We start from the raw sequence: 15,959 nt of genomic DNA on the forward strand, positions 1-15,959 counted from the left end.
GGCCCTATTTTTTTTAATAGTAGCCTTAGAATAGAGATGCAGTTCACATACCATATTCCCCAATTGAATTCAGTGATTCAGTGGTTTTAGAGTATTCACAGATGTCTACAGTCAGCACCATACTCAATTTTACAACATTTTTCTGGACCTTTAGTTCTCACTCCCCTATTCCACGTTCACCACCACCACCACCACCCCCCCCACCGCCCCAGCAAGACTAATGTACTTGCTGTCACCCTAGAATGCCTGCTTGGGGCATTTCAGATACATGGAATCATATAATATGTAGTCTTTTGTGACTAGCTTCTTTCCTGTTGTCAAGGTTCATCATGTAGCATGAGTACTGCATTCCTTTTTATGGCCAAATAGTATCCCCTTGTACGACGAAACACATTTTGTTTATCCGTTCATCAGTTGATGGACATTTGGATTGCTTCTACCTTTTGGCTATTACGAATAATAATAATCACTGTTATAAACATTTATGTACAGGTTTTTGTGTGGATATGTTGTCATTACTTTTGAGTGTATCCCTAGGAGTGGAAATGCTGAGTCATATGGTAACTCTGTTTAACTATTTAAGGAACTGCACCATTTTACAGTCCCTCCAGCACTTGGTATTATCTGATTTTTTTATTATAGCCACCCCAGCAGGTGTGAAGTGGTGTGTAACATTTTAGAGATACTCCTCTTATACTTAGTTTCCCATCTGCAAAATGGAGATGGTAATATCTACTGTGTAACAACAAAAAATAATAGTGACAGCTAATGCCAAGGTAAGCATTTTTAGCCTTAGGATTGTTGAGAGAATGAAATGAGAAGGTGTGTGTGAAGTGTGTAGCACACTTTCTGGTATGTAATAGGCTCTTTGTAAAGGTTTCATTAATTCATTGAACTAACAATTGTACTTGCCTTACAGAATTAGTAATTCTGTACTAATTAATGTGCATATACAAATAAGATGTGGTCCCTGTCTTCAAGAAACTTAAAGTCTGGTGGGAAAAGTTGCATAAGCAGTCACTTCCATTTTTTTGCTGAGTGCTAAAGGGAGTTATACAGTGCAAGCATTAAAGAGAAGTATCTTTTTAGCCTTGGAACAAGGACAAAGGCTTAGGGAAAGCTCCTTAGAGAAAATGAGACCCAGGCTAAATAGAAAAGGCTGATTTAGAGGAGAGCGAGGCCAGGCAGAGGGGTCAGCATGAATAAATCTCTGGGTAGAGATTTTTTTTTCTTTTTCTTCATAACTATTTCCCTGGTGCCCAAAAATAGTGCCTGACTCGTAGAAGTTGCTCAGTGAGTGTTTGTTGAATAAATGAATAGGAATACGAAGTGGGAGCATGTGCTCGGGCCTATAAGCTGTTATGTAATTTTGAGGGGTGAGCTGAAGTACGATGGAATGGTGGTCAGAGATGAGTCTGGAGAAGTAGGCAGGCCCTGGAGGGTAGTGGACCTTAACTGTCCCAATGTAGTGCTTAGAATTTCCCCTTTAGATTGATGGCAGCCAGTAAAGGGTGCTGAGCAGGGGATTAACATGGTCAGTTTTGATTTGGAAGATCAGCCTGAAGACTGTTGAGAATGGCTGGGTGGGAGAAGACAGGATTAGGATTCAGTGTTGGAGACCAGATAAGAGATGAGGACAGCCTAGGTCACGGAAGTGGTAATAAGAATGAAAAGGAAGAATTATTACAAATATAAAATAAATAGAATTGATCAGATGTCTGAGATGGCTGTGGGAAGAAGAAGAATGATTGCTGAGGTACTTGGCTTTTGAAAGTGGAAGAATGATGATAGCACACAGAGCCGGTTTATGGGGGCAGATGAGGTGGTGTGTTTTGGGCCTGTGGGACATTTGGGTGGTGGAGATATTTAGGAGGTAATTGAAATTATTCTGAAATTCAAATGAGAGCTTGAACAGGAGAGATTGACTTGAGTGTCAGCATCAGCGCGTGGATGGTAGTAGAAACCGTGAGACGATGCATTAGCCAGCCAGGGCAGACATGAAGTAGGGGTGAGGGGAGATACACAGTAGAGTGGGTTAGACATGGACTGAAAGGTCAGTCTGCCTGAATTCACATCTTGATTCCACCACTTATTGGCAATGTTGGGCAAGTTAAATAACCTCCTTGAACTTCAGTGACTTCACCTGCAAATTGGAGATGATAACAGTTCTTATCTTTATACGGTTGTTGAAAAATGACTGAAATGGATGATCTACGTAAAAATGCTTTAGACCATTGTTTAGCACGTCGGAAGATCTCAAAAAATGTTCGCTGTGGTGGTGGGAGAAGAGTAAGAGGAGTTTTAAAGTGTCGTTAAGGAGTTCTGCCTTTGCTAAAAAAGAATGCCTCTTTTATTAAATTTTATGGAAAAATTCACCTTGCTGGAACTTAAAACACAACAAAATTAAGATTTTGATTAAAACCATGCTTTTATAATAGCCATCTTGTTTAGGGTTGAAATCATAAATGTATCAGTGGAATAGAAGCAAGATGTCAGAAATATATTCAAGTTGTTATATGAACCAAATAAATGAATGTGATTTTTTTCCCTGAAATTATTTTTTTTCTTTTATGTCACGGTATCTTGAATTTGAATAAGGTATGGGTCTCTTTTAAAGGGAAAAAATGTATAGATCCCCAGTGTTAAATTTTCTATTATAACGATTTGAAATACATGTAAACATAAAATTAAATTCCTCATGCTTATCATTCTTACACAACTGCAAAGCCAAAGTGAATTTAGGAATTAAATACGAAAAACTAACAAAATTTAAATGAACAACACTAATTGAGTGTGATGGGTGAAAGTAAATTATTATTTGTAATGTGGGACTGGCGTGGTTAGACTCAGATTTTTTTCAATTTAACTTTTGATAGTAAATTCACATGATTCAAAAATAAAACACTATTAAAAGATGCACAGAGAAAAGTATCACTGCCCTTCTAACACTACCCAGTGCCCACTCCCTAACTCTTCTCCAAATCAGACAACCACATTAGTTTTTGCTGTACCCTTCTAGAATTTCTTTTTTTGTGTGTGTGTGGTACGCGGGCCTCTCACTGTTGTGGCCTCTCCCGTTGCGGAGCACAGGCTCTGGACGCGCAGGCTCAGCGGCCATGGCTCACGGGCCCAGCCGCTCTGCGGCATGTGGGATCTTCCCGGACCGGCCCACAAACCCATGTCCCCTGCATCTGCAGGCGGACTTTCAACCACTGCGCCACCAGGGAAGCCCCTAGAATTTCTTTATGCATGTACAAGCGGTTACACACTGAGATGCCCCATGCTTTTTCCACTTAGCAGTTGGAACTTTCCATTTCACTTTGTAGAGAGCTTGCTCTTTTTTGCAGCTGCATTGAAAATACATACATTAATTTATTTAATCAGTCCCCTACTGACAGGCATTTTGGTTGTTTCCGATCGTATATAATTATGATGTTGCAGCAAGTAATTTTCAGTATATGTCATTCAGTGCAGGGTTTTGAGATTTACATTCCTAATCCATGGCATGCCAGGTTATCATGGGGATCCTCCACCACTTTTCTCTCTCAGCGCTGCAGCTGACCCTTGCGTGAGTGCACTTGATCTCATTAAGGCTTCACTTGGCTGACACCAGATTTACCTGTTTTTTCATTAGCCCATACACTCAATTTGATACACATTGCCTTAATAGGTTAATATAGACTTCAGATTGTCTTTACTGAGCTGGAGAAAAATAGAAAATTGTTGAGAGCATTTTGATGGAGTATTAATGTGGAATACACCATCACGAGGCACAGTCTTGTTTATCGTTTGAGTGTCTACTATTGGAAATACAGGTTTCGCGTATACCTTTCAACTTGTGTTTTTTCGTGTTTAGGGACATGGCTTGCATGGGATAGGAGAAACTGTCCACATACCTTTCCCATTTGATGAGACAGAACTACGAGGAGGTACCTGAATTTTGAGTTGTATCCATTTGACTTCTTTATGATTAATCTTGTCCACAATTTGGTGGAAACATAGCAGGAAGTAAATTCTTAAAATTTTTAAGTTCTAGGGTCTTAAAACTATTCTGCTTTTAAAGAGTATTGGCAAAAGGTAGTTTTCTGTCATGTGCCTGTTCCTACAAAGAACTAATAGAATAAGACTCATTTAGGACCTAGGCCTAGAAGGAATACTAGTCTGTCTTGGCGATGAAAAGACTAAGTAGGTAGCTACGTAGATGGAAGACTAGGTTTTATGTATGTTTGGCCTTTTAGTTTCCTTTTATTGTTTATTTATTTGGAGGTTGGGGGAGAAGACAAGTCATAGGGAAGATTTTACGCTTAGAAAGTTGATTTTTTCCCCCCCCAGTGTTACATACTGGTTTTTTTCAGGGGCTTTTATGGACACTAATGAACATTTCTATACTAACTTACAGTTTACAGAGAAGTTGCATGTATTTCCTGTTTCAGCATTTATTTTTTACAATAACAAATTTTTTTTAAAAAACTTTTATTAATGGTCAATGTGTTTTGATTTAAGTTTGTGCTATAGTATTAGAAGCCCCAAATCTAGAGTCATTGTGTAGAGAAAATGAGAAAACACTAATTTACTTTTTAATTAATTAAAATTTTTTTTTACATTTTATTTTTCCTATTAGAGAGGACTTGAGTGAATAGCAAAGTCTGAGCTAAATTTAGCGGGTTCGAATCAAGGGTGAAAAGCCTGTTTAATGTTATCTCTTTTTAGAATTGTGAGCTACAATACATTTGATGAAAGATGCCTGGAGAATTTCTATAAATGCAAAATCATTCTTCCTTTTGTTTAAATATACCTTTCCTCTGTTGAATATTAAGAAAGTATGTATATTCAAAAGAAAAATACTCTCTGATTAAAACTTACGTATTTTTATATAGCACTTGTGTTTCCTGCTCCATGCAAAACTTTCATTCTCTAATCTGTTGTTCTTGTTCTTAGAATATTGCTTGGAATTTTAGAGAGCAGGGAATCGTTCAAGTAATTTAACTTAATTCATATAAGAACTTTTCTTCTAAAATGTTAGTCACTAATGCCCCTCCTCGCCCAAAGCAGGGAAAAGGAAGAAGATTTTTATAAGTATTTTTTCTTTTCCACATGGCTAGGCTGCAAAAGGCTCACATTTGAAATTAAATGCTCTCTTTTGGCTGTTGTGAATAAATGTGTACAAAATTTGGAGAAGAGAGTTTTCTCTTCCAAAAAATAGCCCCTATTCAGAAATAAGTATTTCTCTGCAACTAAACTTCGCTAGTTAATTCTCTGATACTTTATAAATTCTATGGAAAAATTTATCGTTCACCAGAAGATACAGGATAGTGACAGCAGGATCTTAAAAATCACAAAATCTCAAGAACTGATTAAGAAATCTCTTGCCTTTGGAGATTACTGTGCGAATTCTAAAAAAGAGGAATATTCATATTTGGTTATAGAGCATCTTTCTCTTTTGTAAGTTCACATATTTGTGAGAACGAGCTGATATTTAAATAATTTGATTAGGGATATAATTTCAAGTACTTAGTTAGCTTTAGTTTCAATAAGAATACTTTTTACTTTTCTTAAATTAAAAAAAAATATGATGTGTATTTAATGCATTTCCTGGTAGAAACCCACTAAGTAAGTATTTGAGGCAGAATAGAACTACAAAGAGAAGCCTAGGGAATTTGCCACTGACTGGCCCTATTTGATTACTTAGCAGGTCAGTTGTTTTGCTACATCAGTTGCCTTCTGAAGTCTGTAAATATGTTGTATGTGTACAGCATCCTTTTTCATCCAGAGATATTTCTTCATTGGAATCAATCTTGATAAAATATAAAAGTAGTTCTAAGAATTGTTTAATAAGAAGAAAGTATATTTAAGTTTTTGGTGTTTTGTTGTAAAACTATTTACTTATAATGTGATGTCAACTCTTTGTTCTTAGAGTTTACGCGTGTCAATATGGGTGTTCATAAAGCATTGCAGATGTTAAGGAACAAAGTGGACTTGCAGCATTTTTGTGGATATGTCACCATGTTGAATGCTTCTAGCCAACTTGCAAACAGAAAACTCAGTGATGCTTCTGATGAGAGAGGTTAGCCACTAGCTGGGTTCTTTGAATTAAGATAATTGGTACTGAGTTTATCATAAGCTTAATATTTAAAAAGCATGGGTACCTTTGTGGGGATGTTGACTTATTTAATACTTAATGTTTTTCCACTGAAAGATGAGAAAATATTCTGTGACATCATTGGGACAAATATCAGTTGTTCAAATGGAGAAAATACTAAGAGCATAAGTAAAGAAGTGATGACCTGGGGTTGGAATACAGAATGGTTATTGGGTTTTAGCCCTTTACTGTCGTATTTATGTTTATAGGCTTTAAATTAAGTTCCTTTATGGGGTGATGGTTTCAAAACTTTAGTCTCTTTGTAAAATTATTTTCAAACTAGAATGAGTAGTTTTTCCCTTTCAGCTTTCCTCTTTCTATCAAGGCACCATTGTCTTGTTATGCAGGCCTTAAAAATCATATCTTTATCTCATCCTTCTCCTTTCCCACTCAACCCAGTTAGTTTCCAAGTTCTGTGAATTAGTCTTTAGAAATGTCTCTTATATCCATTTCTTTCCCCCTCTCTTTAATTCTCTGTAACTGCCATTCTAGTCTGAGTTTTGATACTTTATACATGTTTTATTGTGACCATTTCCTGCTTAGCCTTCCTGGCCTCATTCTCTTCTTTCTGTCTCCAGCCTGTCCTGCATATTGACAACAGCTAATTTTCCTTAGATACCTTTTTCTTTCTAATTTAAAAATGCATTTTCAAATCACCTTCTCATAGTTACTGATTGTTTCTGTTCTGGCATAATTTGGCTTGTATGTGGCTTTGGTTGCCATGATGTCACCTCTGGTCCACGACTCTAGGGAACCTTTTAATTCAAGTCTCTATCATTGATTGACTGTATTCGCTGAACCTCTTAGTTTGAAATCCTGAGAAAATATGATTGATTGCTAGCCATCCAGTGGATTGAATTAGTATCCACTCCTGGTCCATTTACCTTTGGCCAGAGGAGTTGGGTAACTTTCAACAGTTGACTGCCAGGTATCACAGGAGCATTTTTAGAGAAGAGGGCTGTGGGTTAGGCAGTCATTTCAGTGAATGTCTACTGTAGCTGTCATGTTTTATTTCATTCATTCTATAAACATTTACAAAATACCTCCTTAGGTGTTGGAGATATTTCTGTTTTAAGTCCTAGGGAATAAAGACCTGGAAGGAGAGACAAGCAAGTGAATCAGCCTACTGTGTAGTGTTAAAAGACTGAGATATGGGGGTCTGCTTCATGAAGTGCTAAAGTAGGACAGAGAAGGCATATCCCAGCCCAGTTGAGCTATCAGAGAGGCCTCTTAGAGAAGGTAAAGTTTGAACTAAATTTTGAAAAGTGAGGAGTTCGCTACACACAGATGATTGTTGTTTATTTAGAGTGTAGCAACCTTTAGGCAGAGGGAATCAGGCAATAGAGTAGCTCATCTTGGCCAAAAGAAAGAGTTTGTTGGGCAGTAGTAGATGAGAGTAGAGAAGTAATAAATGAGATCTAGAAGATCTTGGAGGATCTTTCATGCTGAAAGATACAGGGAGTCAAAAAAAATATTTTGAGAAGGAATGATGTAATCAGACTGCATGTTTCTATGGGGATAGAAATGACTTTAGTAATTCTCTAAAAGGTCTAAACTTGTGTTCTGCCTTTTTAATCCTTTTTTTTTTTAGGTCAGGGCTTTACAAGCTCAGTACTATTTATGTTTGGAGCTGGATAATTCCTTGTTGTGGGGGGCTGTCCTGTGCACTGTTGGATGTTTAGGATCTCTAGGCATCAGTAGCATCCCTGTCCCCATTCATGGCAACCAAACCATGTCTTCGAACGTTGCCAAATGTTTCTTGGGGGACAAAATTGTCCCCCTTTTAAGAACTACTGCTTTAGGCTAAAGACTGTTCATTGTCTTCCGTTGTCATTTCTGTTGCCTGAAGTCTTCTTTCATGTTAGGACTGACTTATTGACAACCTGTGCCAACTGCTAGAATCCTAATATTGTGTATGCCCTTTAATTATAAGGAGAACCTGATTTGGCTTCTGGCTCAGATGTGAATGGGAGTACAGAGTCATTTGAAATGGTCATTGAGGAAGCAACTATAGATTCAGCCACAAAGCAAAACTCTGGTAAGGCTTTAAAAATTATTTGCAATCTCGGACTAATTTCTGAGGTTTGACTCTTTTGTTAAGTCACTTGGATATCGTTTGTCTGCTCTTATTATAATGGACTTTTTCATAAATATTTTCTAGGAAAGAATTTTATATATTTAGAATAATAAAGTTAGTTAAAATATTATAAAACTATGATCTGAGAATAAAAATGTTTTATTTTTCCTATGTTGATTCTCTCATCTTGTAGATGTCCTGCACTACTTTTTTTTTTTTTTTTTTTTGGTAAAAGACCACTTTGAGCATCTGTTGAAAGCTGTAGGCCTTCTTCCCAGAAGCATGTACATACTCAAAAAACATTCTTTCCTGTTTCAGAGATCCACTGATCCCCTCTCTGAGTCTTCTCCCCTGCTAAGCCCTTTGGTGGATGTCAGTAGGGGGTGGGAAGAATCTATGAAAATTTCTGGAGCTCAGTTAAGAAACCCTGGTTGGTCATAATATATATAAATATATATATGATTAATAACTTTATATATCCTTTTGCAGTTGCCACAACAGAGGCAGATTGGGTTCCTCTCGAGCTGTGCTTTGGAATTCCACTGTTTAGTTCTGAATTAAATCAGAAAGTGTGCCGAAAAATTGCTACACATGGCCTTTGCAGAAGAGAGAGGTGAGGGCTTATGTTTGTTGTCATCTTTTCATCTATGAGACTTCTTAAGCTCTCAATATTAGTTGCTATATCATACATTGTCTTATTTCACACATGATCATAGTATTTGCCTTGTGCTTATTTGTTGATTGAATAAAAATGGCTAGTTTAAGGGTTTGCTATGTATTTTAAAATTAAAGTTCAGTACCTCAAAAATTAGGCACATGCAAGTTTTTTGGACACATGTTTTGGTTAATTATATTTACTTAGTTACCCAGATTGGGCAAGAGTACGGTTAAAATGGGCATGCTTATATGACTGTATGAACCTAGTTTTTTTTATTTTTTGCCGTACGCGGGCCTCTCACTGTTGTGGCCTCTCCCGTTGCGGAGCACAGGCTCCGGACGCGCAGGCCCAGCGGCCATGGCTCATGGGCCCAGCCGCTCCGCGGCATGTGGGATCTTCCCGGACCGGGGCACAAACCCGTGTCCCCTGCATCGGCAGGCAGACTCTCAACCACTGCGCCACCAGGGAAGCCCTGAACCTAGTTTTTTTTAATATGTAAATATCAATAGAAATTCTTTTTCTTAACATACACTCAAGTTATGTTATAGTGATTATCTCCTATAATGGAATTATGGCTGACTTTCTAAATTTTCTTCAGTTTCCACATTTTCTAAAATGAGCACATATTATCAGAAATGATATGTAGGTTTTATCTCATATGCCAACTCTGATCCATTGGGAATGGCTGCTAAGAGTCAGCATTGTAAAGGTTCTGAGACCGTCTGGTTTAGCCAAAAAGAATATCATTGAATCTGATTGTCATGGTGGGTGGCTTGGAGAGATGATATCCACAGATCTTGACATCTTTATTTAGGAAAACAAAGTTGGATAATAATTAATTTAATTGGCTCAATGTAGCTTATATCAGAAAATTAAAAGTACTTAACTGACAATTTTAATAGCTATCCTGAAAATAAAATAACATACATGAATAAAAAAAGAAATACTATATAGTTTTAATGATTGCCACTATAATTGTTAGCAATTTTTACATATTTGAAAAATGTGTACCGAAATTTTTTTTTTTTTTTTTTGGCGGTACGTGGGCCTCTCACTGTTGTGGCCTCTCTCGTTGCGGAGCACAGGCTCTGGACGCGCAGGCTCAGCGGCCATGGCTCATGGGCCTAGCTGCTCCACGGCATGTGGGATCTTCCCAGACCGGGGCATGAACCCGTGTCCCCTGCATCGGCAGGCAGACTCTCAACCACTGCGCCACCAGGGAAGCCCTGTACCTAAATTTTTATTTTAGAAGTTTTCTTGTATTTAACATTTGTATTTGGTAGTAGCTTAAACTTTTAACAATAATTTTCCAATTTTGGTTATGCATGATGTTTTATTTCGAAATGGTCTTTTTATGCACTGTTACTCTGTATTATTAAAAGAAGCAGAAATTTCATTGACGGGAACCATTGAAATTGTTTTTTAAAAATTTGTATGTAATTAACCAAGATGTATATACATATATAAATGTGTTTAAATTGTTAAAATTAAACTCTTGTGAGATATTAGTTTTTGTCATATTTGTTTTAAACTTTTCCCCTTTTTTTCAGCCTTCAGAACCTCTTACATTCCAGTAGAAAACTGTCTCTACAAGTCCTTAACTTTGTTCACTCATTCCAGGTAACAAAAACCAAAAAAATCCAAATGGTATTTGCATAGGGCTTTTATAGTATGCAAAACACTTCCAGGTTTGTTCTGAGTCTCCACAGCAGTAAGACATGAAATAAGCATTATTTCATGCTTATTTATGCATTTTAATTTATAAACAAAGATGCTGAAATTCAGGAAGTTAACTGACTTATACATGATTTCAGTGGCCAGGTGTTTAGGAAGCTTGGACTGTTTGTTCTTTGCTGGTGCTTCATTAAACGGAAATGTGTTAAGCATCTACCATGGGCCATGCACCGTGCTAGGTGCTGGTTCTTGGGTCAGTACACTTCCATTAATAACTGCAGTGATTCTCCATTGCTGAGAGGGGGTTGTCTGTTATGGTAGTGAATGCCAGTGCTCTAGACCTTTTATCTTCCCCCCAAGGAAAGAAAGGATACTCTAGACTTGATTTGTAGGTAAACTTTTAGAATGGAATATTTTTGTTTGGTATATCTGTTCTAACATTATGAAATCAGTATTTTGGAGTTTGGTTTCATTCATTCTTTCAATAAATGATTGAGTCAACTCTATGCCAGACCCTTTACCAGGTGCTGGGGAAACAATGATGTCTAAGACACTAATGGAGCTTAAGTGTTGTATGAGACCATAGTCGAGTAAACATCGAAATATGTGAAGCAATTACAGATTTCAGTAAGTGCTTTGAAGGAGCCAGGCTCCTTCAAATCTGATGGAATCCAAAGGTAGACCTAATTTAAATACATAGAGATGATGCATAAGCTGAAACCTAAAGGATGGGAAAGAGTATTCCAGGCCGAGGTTAGTAGGTGCAAAAGTTCTGTGTCAGGAAGGCACTCGGCCTGCAAGGAAACGAGAAGGCCAGTGTGGCAGAAGCCTCGTGAAAGAGGGATAATGGGAGGAGGTGAGGTTGAAGAAGAACGGAGAGCCTTCTAGAGTATGTTAAAGAATATGTATTTTATGCTGAGTGCAAAGAGAAACTGTTAAAGACTTTTAACAGAGAATGACATTATGTTTAATTGACTCTTTTAAAAGATTAGTTACTGTTTAGAGAATAGATTAAAAACAGACAAGCACAGAAACAAGGTAAGTTCGGAGACTGCTCTAATAGCCCAAGTAAGAGGTGTTGGTGGCCGAACACCCTTTTTAGTTTAAAAAAAATTTGCATGTATCCATAATAAAGGTTTGTTTATTACATGTATATACTGTTAAACATGTAATAATATAATAAATTATGTATATTATAAAGGATACACAAAACCAGGAATTTTATCGGATGCAATAAGTAGATACAGGATTTAAAAAATTTTCATGGTACTGCACCCCACTTTGGAGTGAGTACCCCACTTTGGAGACCACTGGCCTAGACTACGGTGGTGGCTATGGTGAGTGAGTCAAGTAAACTCATTTGGGATGCACGTTGGAGGGAGACTGATGGAACATGGTGATTAAATGTGAGGAAGGATTGAGGCTGTGATGAGGAAGGGAAGGATAAAGAATAATTTTCCTATTTCTTGACTAGTTTGAGTAGGGGAGGCTGGGGAGGAACCAGTGGGGGAAAATTTGAGAGTTTGCTTATGGACATGCTAAGTGTGGAATTTATGGTGAAACATCCAAGAACAGATGTTGGATAGGTGGAGGTTTGAGCCTGGAGTTCTGGGGAGAAGTCTGCTGAATGTGTGAATCTGAGAGCCCTGGGAGTGGATGGATTGTTCTGTTGCTTAATGTTGTGTGAGGGTTTTTGTCTAAGAATTAACTTTTTCTTATCCCATATTCTCATAGCGTGTTATTTCTGTTTATTTCAAAGCACTTGTCATCATCTGAGTGTATTAGTCATTTCTGCACGTTAATACCTATCATTGATTATTTTGGGTTTGTGAGGTACAACTTTGCATCTCCTATAGTGCTTTGCCATTCCATAAACATTTCTTAGGTAATCAAGGTCTCTATTTCTCATTAGCTACATGAAGTGGTTTGGTAAAGTGTTGAATAGAATTTTTTTTCTCTTGTTTCTTGATCTTTTAGGAAGGTGCTTCAACACTGGATATTCACACTGAGGCCAGTTTTCCAAGTTTGCTTTCACAGTCATCCTGTGCTGACATGGGAGTCCCACTTCCTGCAAAGAACTTAATATTTAAAGATGGCATCTTAACAGAGTGGAGTGGACGTTCACCTTCCTCACTTCTTATTGCTAATCTCCATTTGCAATAATTTGGTTACATCATTTGTTGCTCACACTTTCTGCCATTTTTCTTTCTTAACATTAGCTTTATATTGCCAGCCACTAAAAAGCATCCTGCTGCTGCAGTGCAGTTCATGCTTAACTGATGTTAAAGTTAAAGTTTGGGGAACATGTTCATGTTTTCTGAAGTTTTCCTCATTATTGCACCTCCTAAAGCAAAGAAGAGCTTTTTAGCAGTCTGCACTGTATTTTTTACCTTGAGACAATCTGCGTTTCTTTTATAAAACTGAGGATATACTTTATAGGCTTTATGATGACTGTTATGTTTATAAGCAGTCACTATGAATATTGCAGTGGTAATTTTATATGTTAGTTTATCAAACATAAATCTTGTTTAGTTTTATATTTTGTTACCTACTCTTTAGGGGATCGTGGGAAGAGGTAGAACTCTTCCTCTGAAAAGGCTTCTTGGTATTTAAAGTAGCAAAACTATAAAATGATAAACATCCATTATTGAGAGGTGATCTGATGGGGCATTAAGAATTGCTGTGGATGTTTGTAAATTATGTGTATCGGTTGAACGTTGTTGAAGGTATGTAAATCAGCATAGTTATGTATGGCTTAACCTTGATTTAGAAGGTCTTAACTCAGACTATGACTATACATTGACATCTCATAAGAAGCTTTGGAAAACATTCTATTTTTAAACAACATTTATATGTGGACTTCAGTTGTCGCTCATTTTGGGCTTTATATTTTCATAGAGTCTTTATGGAAAAATAGAATTTATTTTCCACTCTTGTAGCTGTGGCTGCTGCACGTTTTCTCCCTGATTTATTTTTTGTTTAGTAGCTCTACCCATGAATGTTATGGAATTGGATTTGATGTTTTCAAACCAAGGATTTTGATTTCAGCTTAGAATTACATATTAGAGGCATTAAGGCTATGTCTTCTGATCAGAACACTTTAGTGGTAAACCTACTGTGAGGACATAAGCAATCCGGATCTTAAGTTTATGTGACTAGTTTTAGAGGAAATGATAAAGAAAAATTGAGTAATTTCAAAATGTTTCTTGAGTCATTGATTCTTTTAGTATCTCAAATGTTGAATAGAATAATTGGAATCACTTTTTAGATTTTACAAGTTACCTTCCTTGGGAAGTCTATGCAGTGTTATATAGTTTAGTTTAGCTCTTCTCATAGGATAATGGTTTGCTAGTTTAAAACTAACCAAACTAACTGGTCAAACAACATATATCTAAAATATTTAAAGCATTAGAAAATTTGGGAAGGTTAAACCTAAACATTTTTGCTGATAATTTTTGTTATTTATAGAACTGACATTTGTTTATTTAACATACTTCTGGAAGTATGTGTTTTTCTTCAAACTGTTAACATAACCATGCATTCAGTACTGTCGCCTCCCTATTGAATATTTTGGAGCAGGTTACCTGTGGCACAGTCAGTGCTGTGTTTGGGTAAATGCAGTAATGTTTAGTATTCTACTTTGTCTTAATATGAGGTAGAAACCAAGTGTATGTTATAAATGTTTGTGTATAAAAGGAAAAATACTAATATTAAAATAATTCCTTATAACTGTGAATCACTCATTTATTTTTCCAATAATTGATATTGTACATTCCTAGTGCTGTTAGGTATATATGTAACTTTTACAGTTTTTCAACTGAAAGTTGTAAGTATTTCATTTGATCAGGACTCTTTAATCTCATTTTCATTTGCTTTGTTCAGATTAACTGTAGTTATTTATTTCTGTTATTAACAAGCTTAGCCTACGGTCATGACATGTACACTAATAAAGCATTGAATGTTTGTAGTTGTTGGTAGTGAACCCAGTTGTTGGTGAATTTAAAACTTAAAATATGGGAGTGATTTGCTGCTATATTTCCTTTGAGAGCTAACAGAGGAGGAAATAGAACCTAATAAATGATCATGAATTTTAGGGAAAGTACTGAAAAAACATGTAGTCAACTCCGGTTTCTCATGTGAATGAGGAAAGATTCTGATTCCCAGGTGAAGACCTCTCATACTTGTAAGGATGGAGAATCTGCATTTTTAAAGCTGTTATTAGCAAAATGTGAAAGCCACTTTTATGCTTTACTTTGTGAATTTGGCTTTGTTTCATTCATACATTAACTCATGTAAAGATGCATCTCTTAAATCTTGTGTTGATCCTATTCAACAAAAAGGTAATAAATACAGAATTTATTATTTGCCAAAGAAAATTTGTGAAAGAATTTTTATCCAGTTTTTCTGCAAATGTTTAAAGCAATTTCATTTGGCTTTATGCTGCCTCCCCTCTTTTCTGCCCTTAAAGTAGCTTAAACCATTGGCAAACTTCAGAAACCAAGAGAAAAAAAGAAATATAAAAAAGGACATAGAGTTTAGTATGGTACAATTTCACCTATCACATATGTCTAAAGAAATGTAACTTTATGTTGTTAAAAAAATATATGATCGTTTGATTTTCTTGATTCCTTTTTTTCTTTTAAAGTGTGTAATCAGATACTTTATTTGTTTTTTGGGGGGGAATATTGGTTTCTTTTAGTTGTTTCCAGTTTTCTTTGCCATTTGTGTTTCTCTTTTATGTTCAGTGTTTCAAATACGGTTTGTATTTAAAGATTTTAAAATACCAAAACTGTAACTGAGCACCGTGGATTTTTTTCTGATATGCTGTTAATATTATACAGTGAAATGTATAAAGTGTTGTCAATTTGATTATTGACACATATAATATGTTTACAAATAAACTGTGGTGTTGGTCAAGTTGCTGTGAAAATGTGTATAATCTTCTGTAAGCCCCTTCCTTAATTTTAAATACAGGCATGCTTTCAGTGCTGACATTTTCCTATACTTTAAAAAAGTATTTTTTATTTTATAATAATATTTTTATTTTATAATAATTTTAGATTAGCAGAAAAATTGCAAAGGTGGTCCGGAGATATTCCCTATATCCTTCCATGAGCTTCCACTAATGTTTACAACTTATGTAAACTATGGCACATCTGTCAAAACTCAGAAATTAACATTGGTACAATAGTATTTACTAAACTATAGACTTCATTTGGTTTTCACCCATTTTCCTCTCATGTTCTCCTGTTCCAGGACCCCGTCCAGGATTCCACGTTGCATTTATTTACTCATCACTGCCGCCTTGGTCTTCACCGATCTGTGACAGTTTCTCAGTCTTTCATGACCATGACACTGTGAAGAGCACTAGTTGGTGATTTGGTAGGATGTCCCTCAACGTGGGTATGTCT

The 15,959-nt window shown here is 36.4% G+C and overlaps 2 protein-coding genes across 3 annotated transcripts in view; both read left to right on the forward strand.

Annotated features, from left to right (window-relative positions):
* FAM91A1 (family with sequence similarity 91 member A1) overlaps positions 1–15,468 on the forward strand; it is a 42,921-nt gene extending 27,453 nt beyond the window's left edge. For both annotated transcript variants that reach the window (XM_030875741.2, XM_070043996.1), the window contains 6 exons: positions 3,857–3,929; positions 5,915–6,064; positions 8,073–8,177; positions 8,706–8,829; positions 10,425–10,494; positions 12,526–15,468. In XM_030875741.2, coding sequence (XP_030731601.1) covers positions 3,857–3,929; positions 5,915–6,064; positions 8,073–8,177; positions 8,706–8,829; positions 10,425–10,494; positions 12,526–12,711 — 708 coding nt within the window. In that variant the 3' untranslated portion in view covers positions 12,712–15,468. The remainder of the gene's footprint in view (positions 1–3,856; positions 3,930–5,914; positions 6,065–8,072; positions 8,178–8,705; positions 8,830–10,424; positions 10,495–12,525) is intronic.
* A 151-nt stretch (positions 15,469–15,619) lies between these two features.
* Positions 15,620–15,959, forward strand: part of FER1L6 (fer-1 like family member 6) — a 177,164-nt gene continuing 176,824 nt past the window's right edge. Inside the window, exon 1 of the mRNA XM_030875740.2 lies at positions 15,620–15,951. The gene's annotated coding sequence lies outside the window, so the exon portion shown is untranslated. The remainder of the gene's footprint in view (positions 15,952–15,959) is intronic.

The sequence above is a fragment of the Globicephala melas genome, chromosome 17 (assembly GCF_963455315.2).
Source record: "Globicephala melas chromosome 17, mGloMel1.2, whole genome shotgun sequence".
In the NCBI taxonomy this organism is placed as follows: domain Eukaryota; kingdom Metazoa; phylum Chordata; class Mammalia; order Artiodactyla; family Delphinidae; genus Globicephala; species Globicephala melas.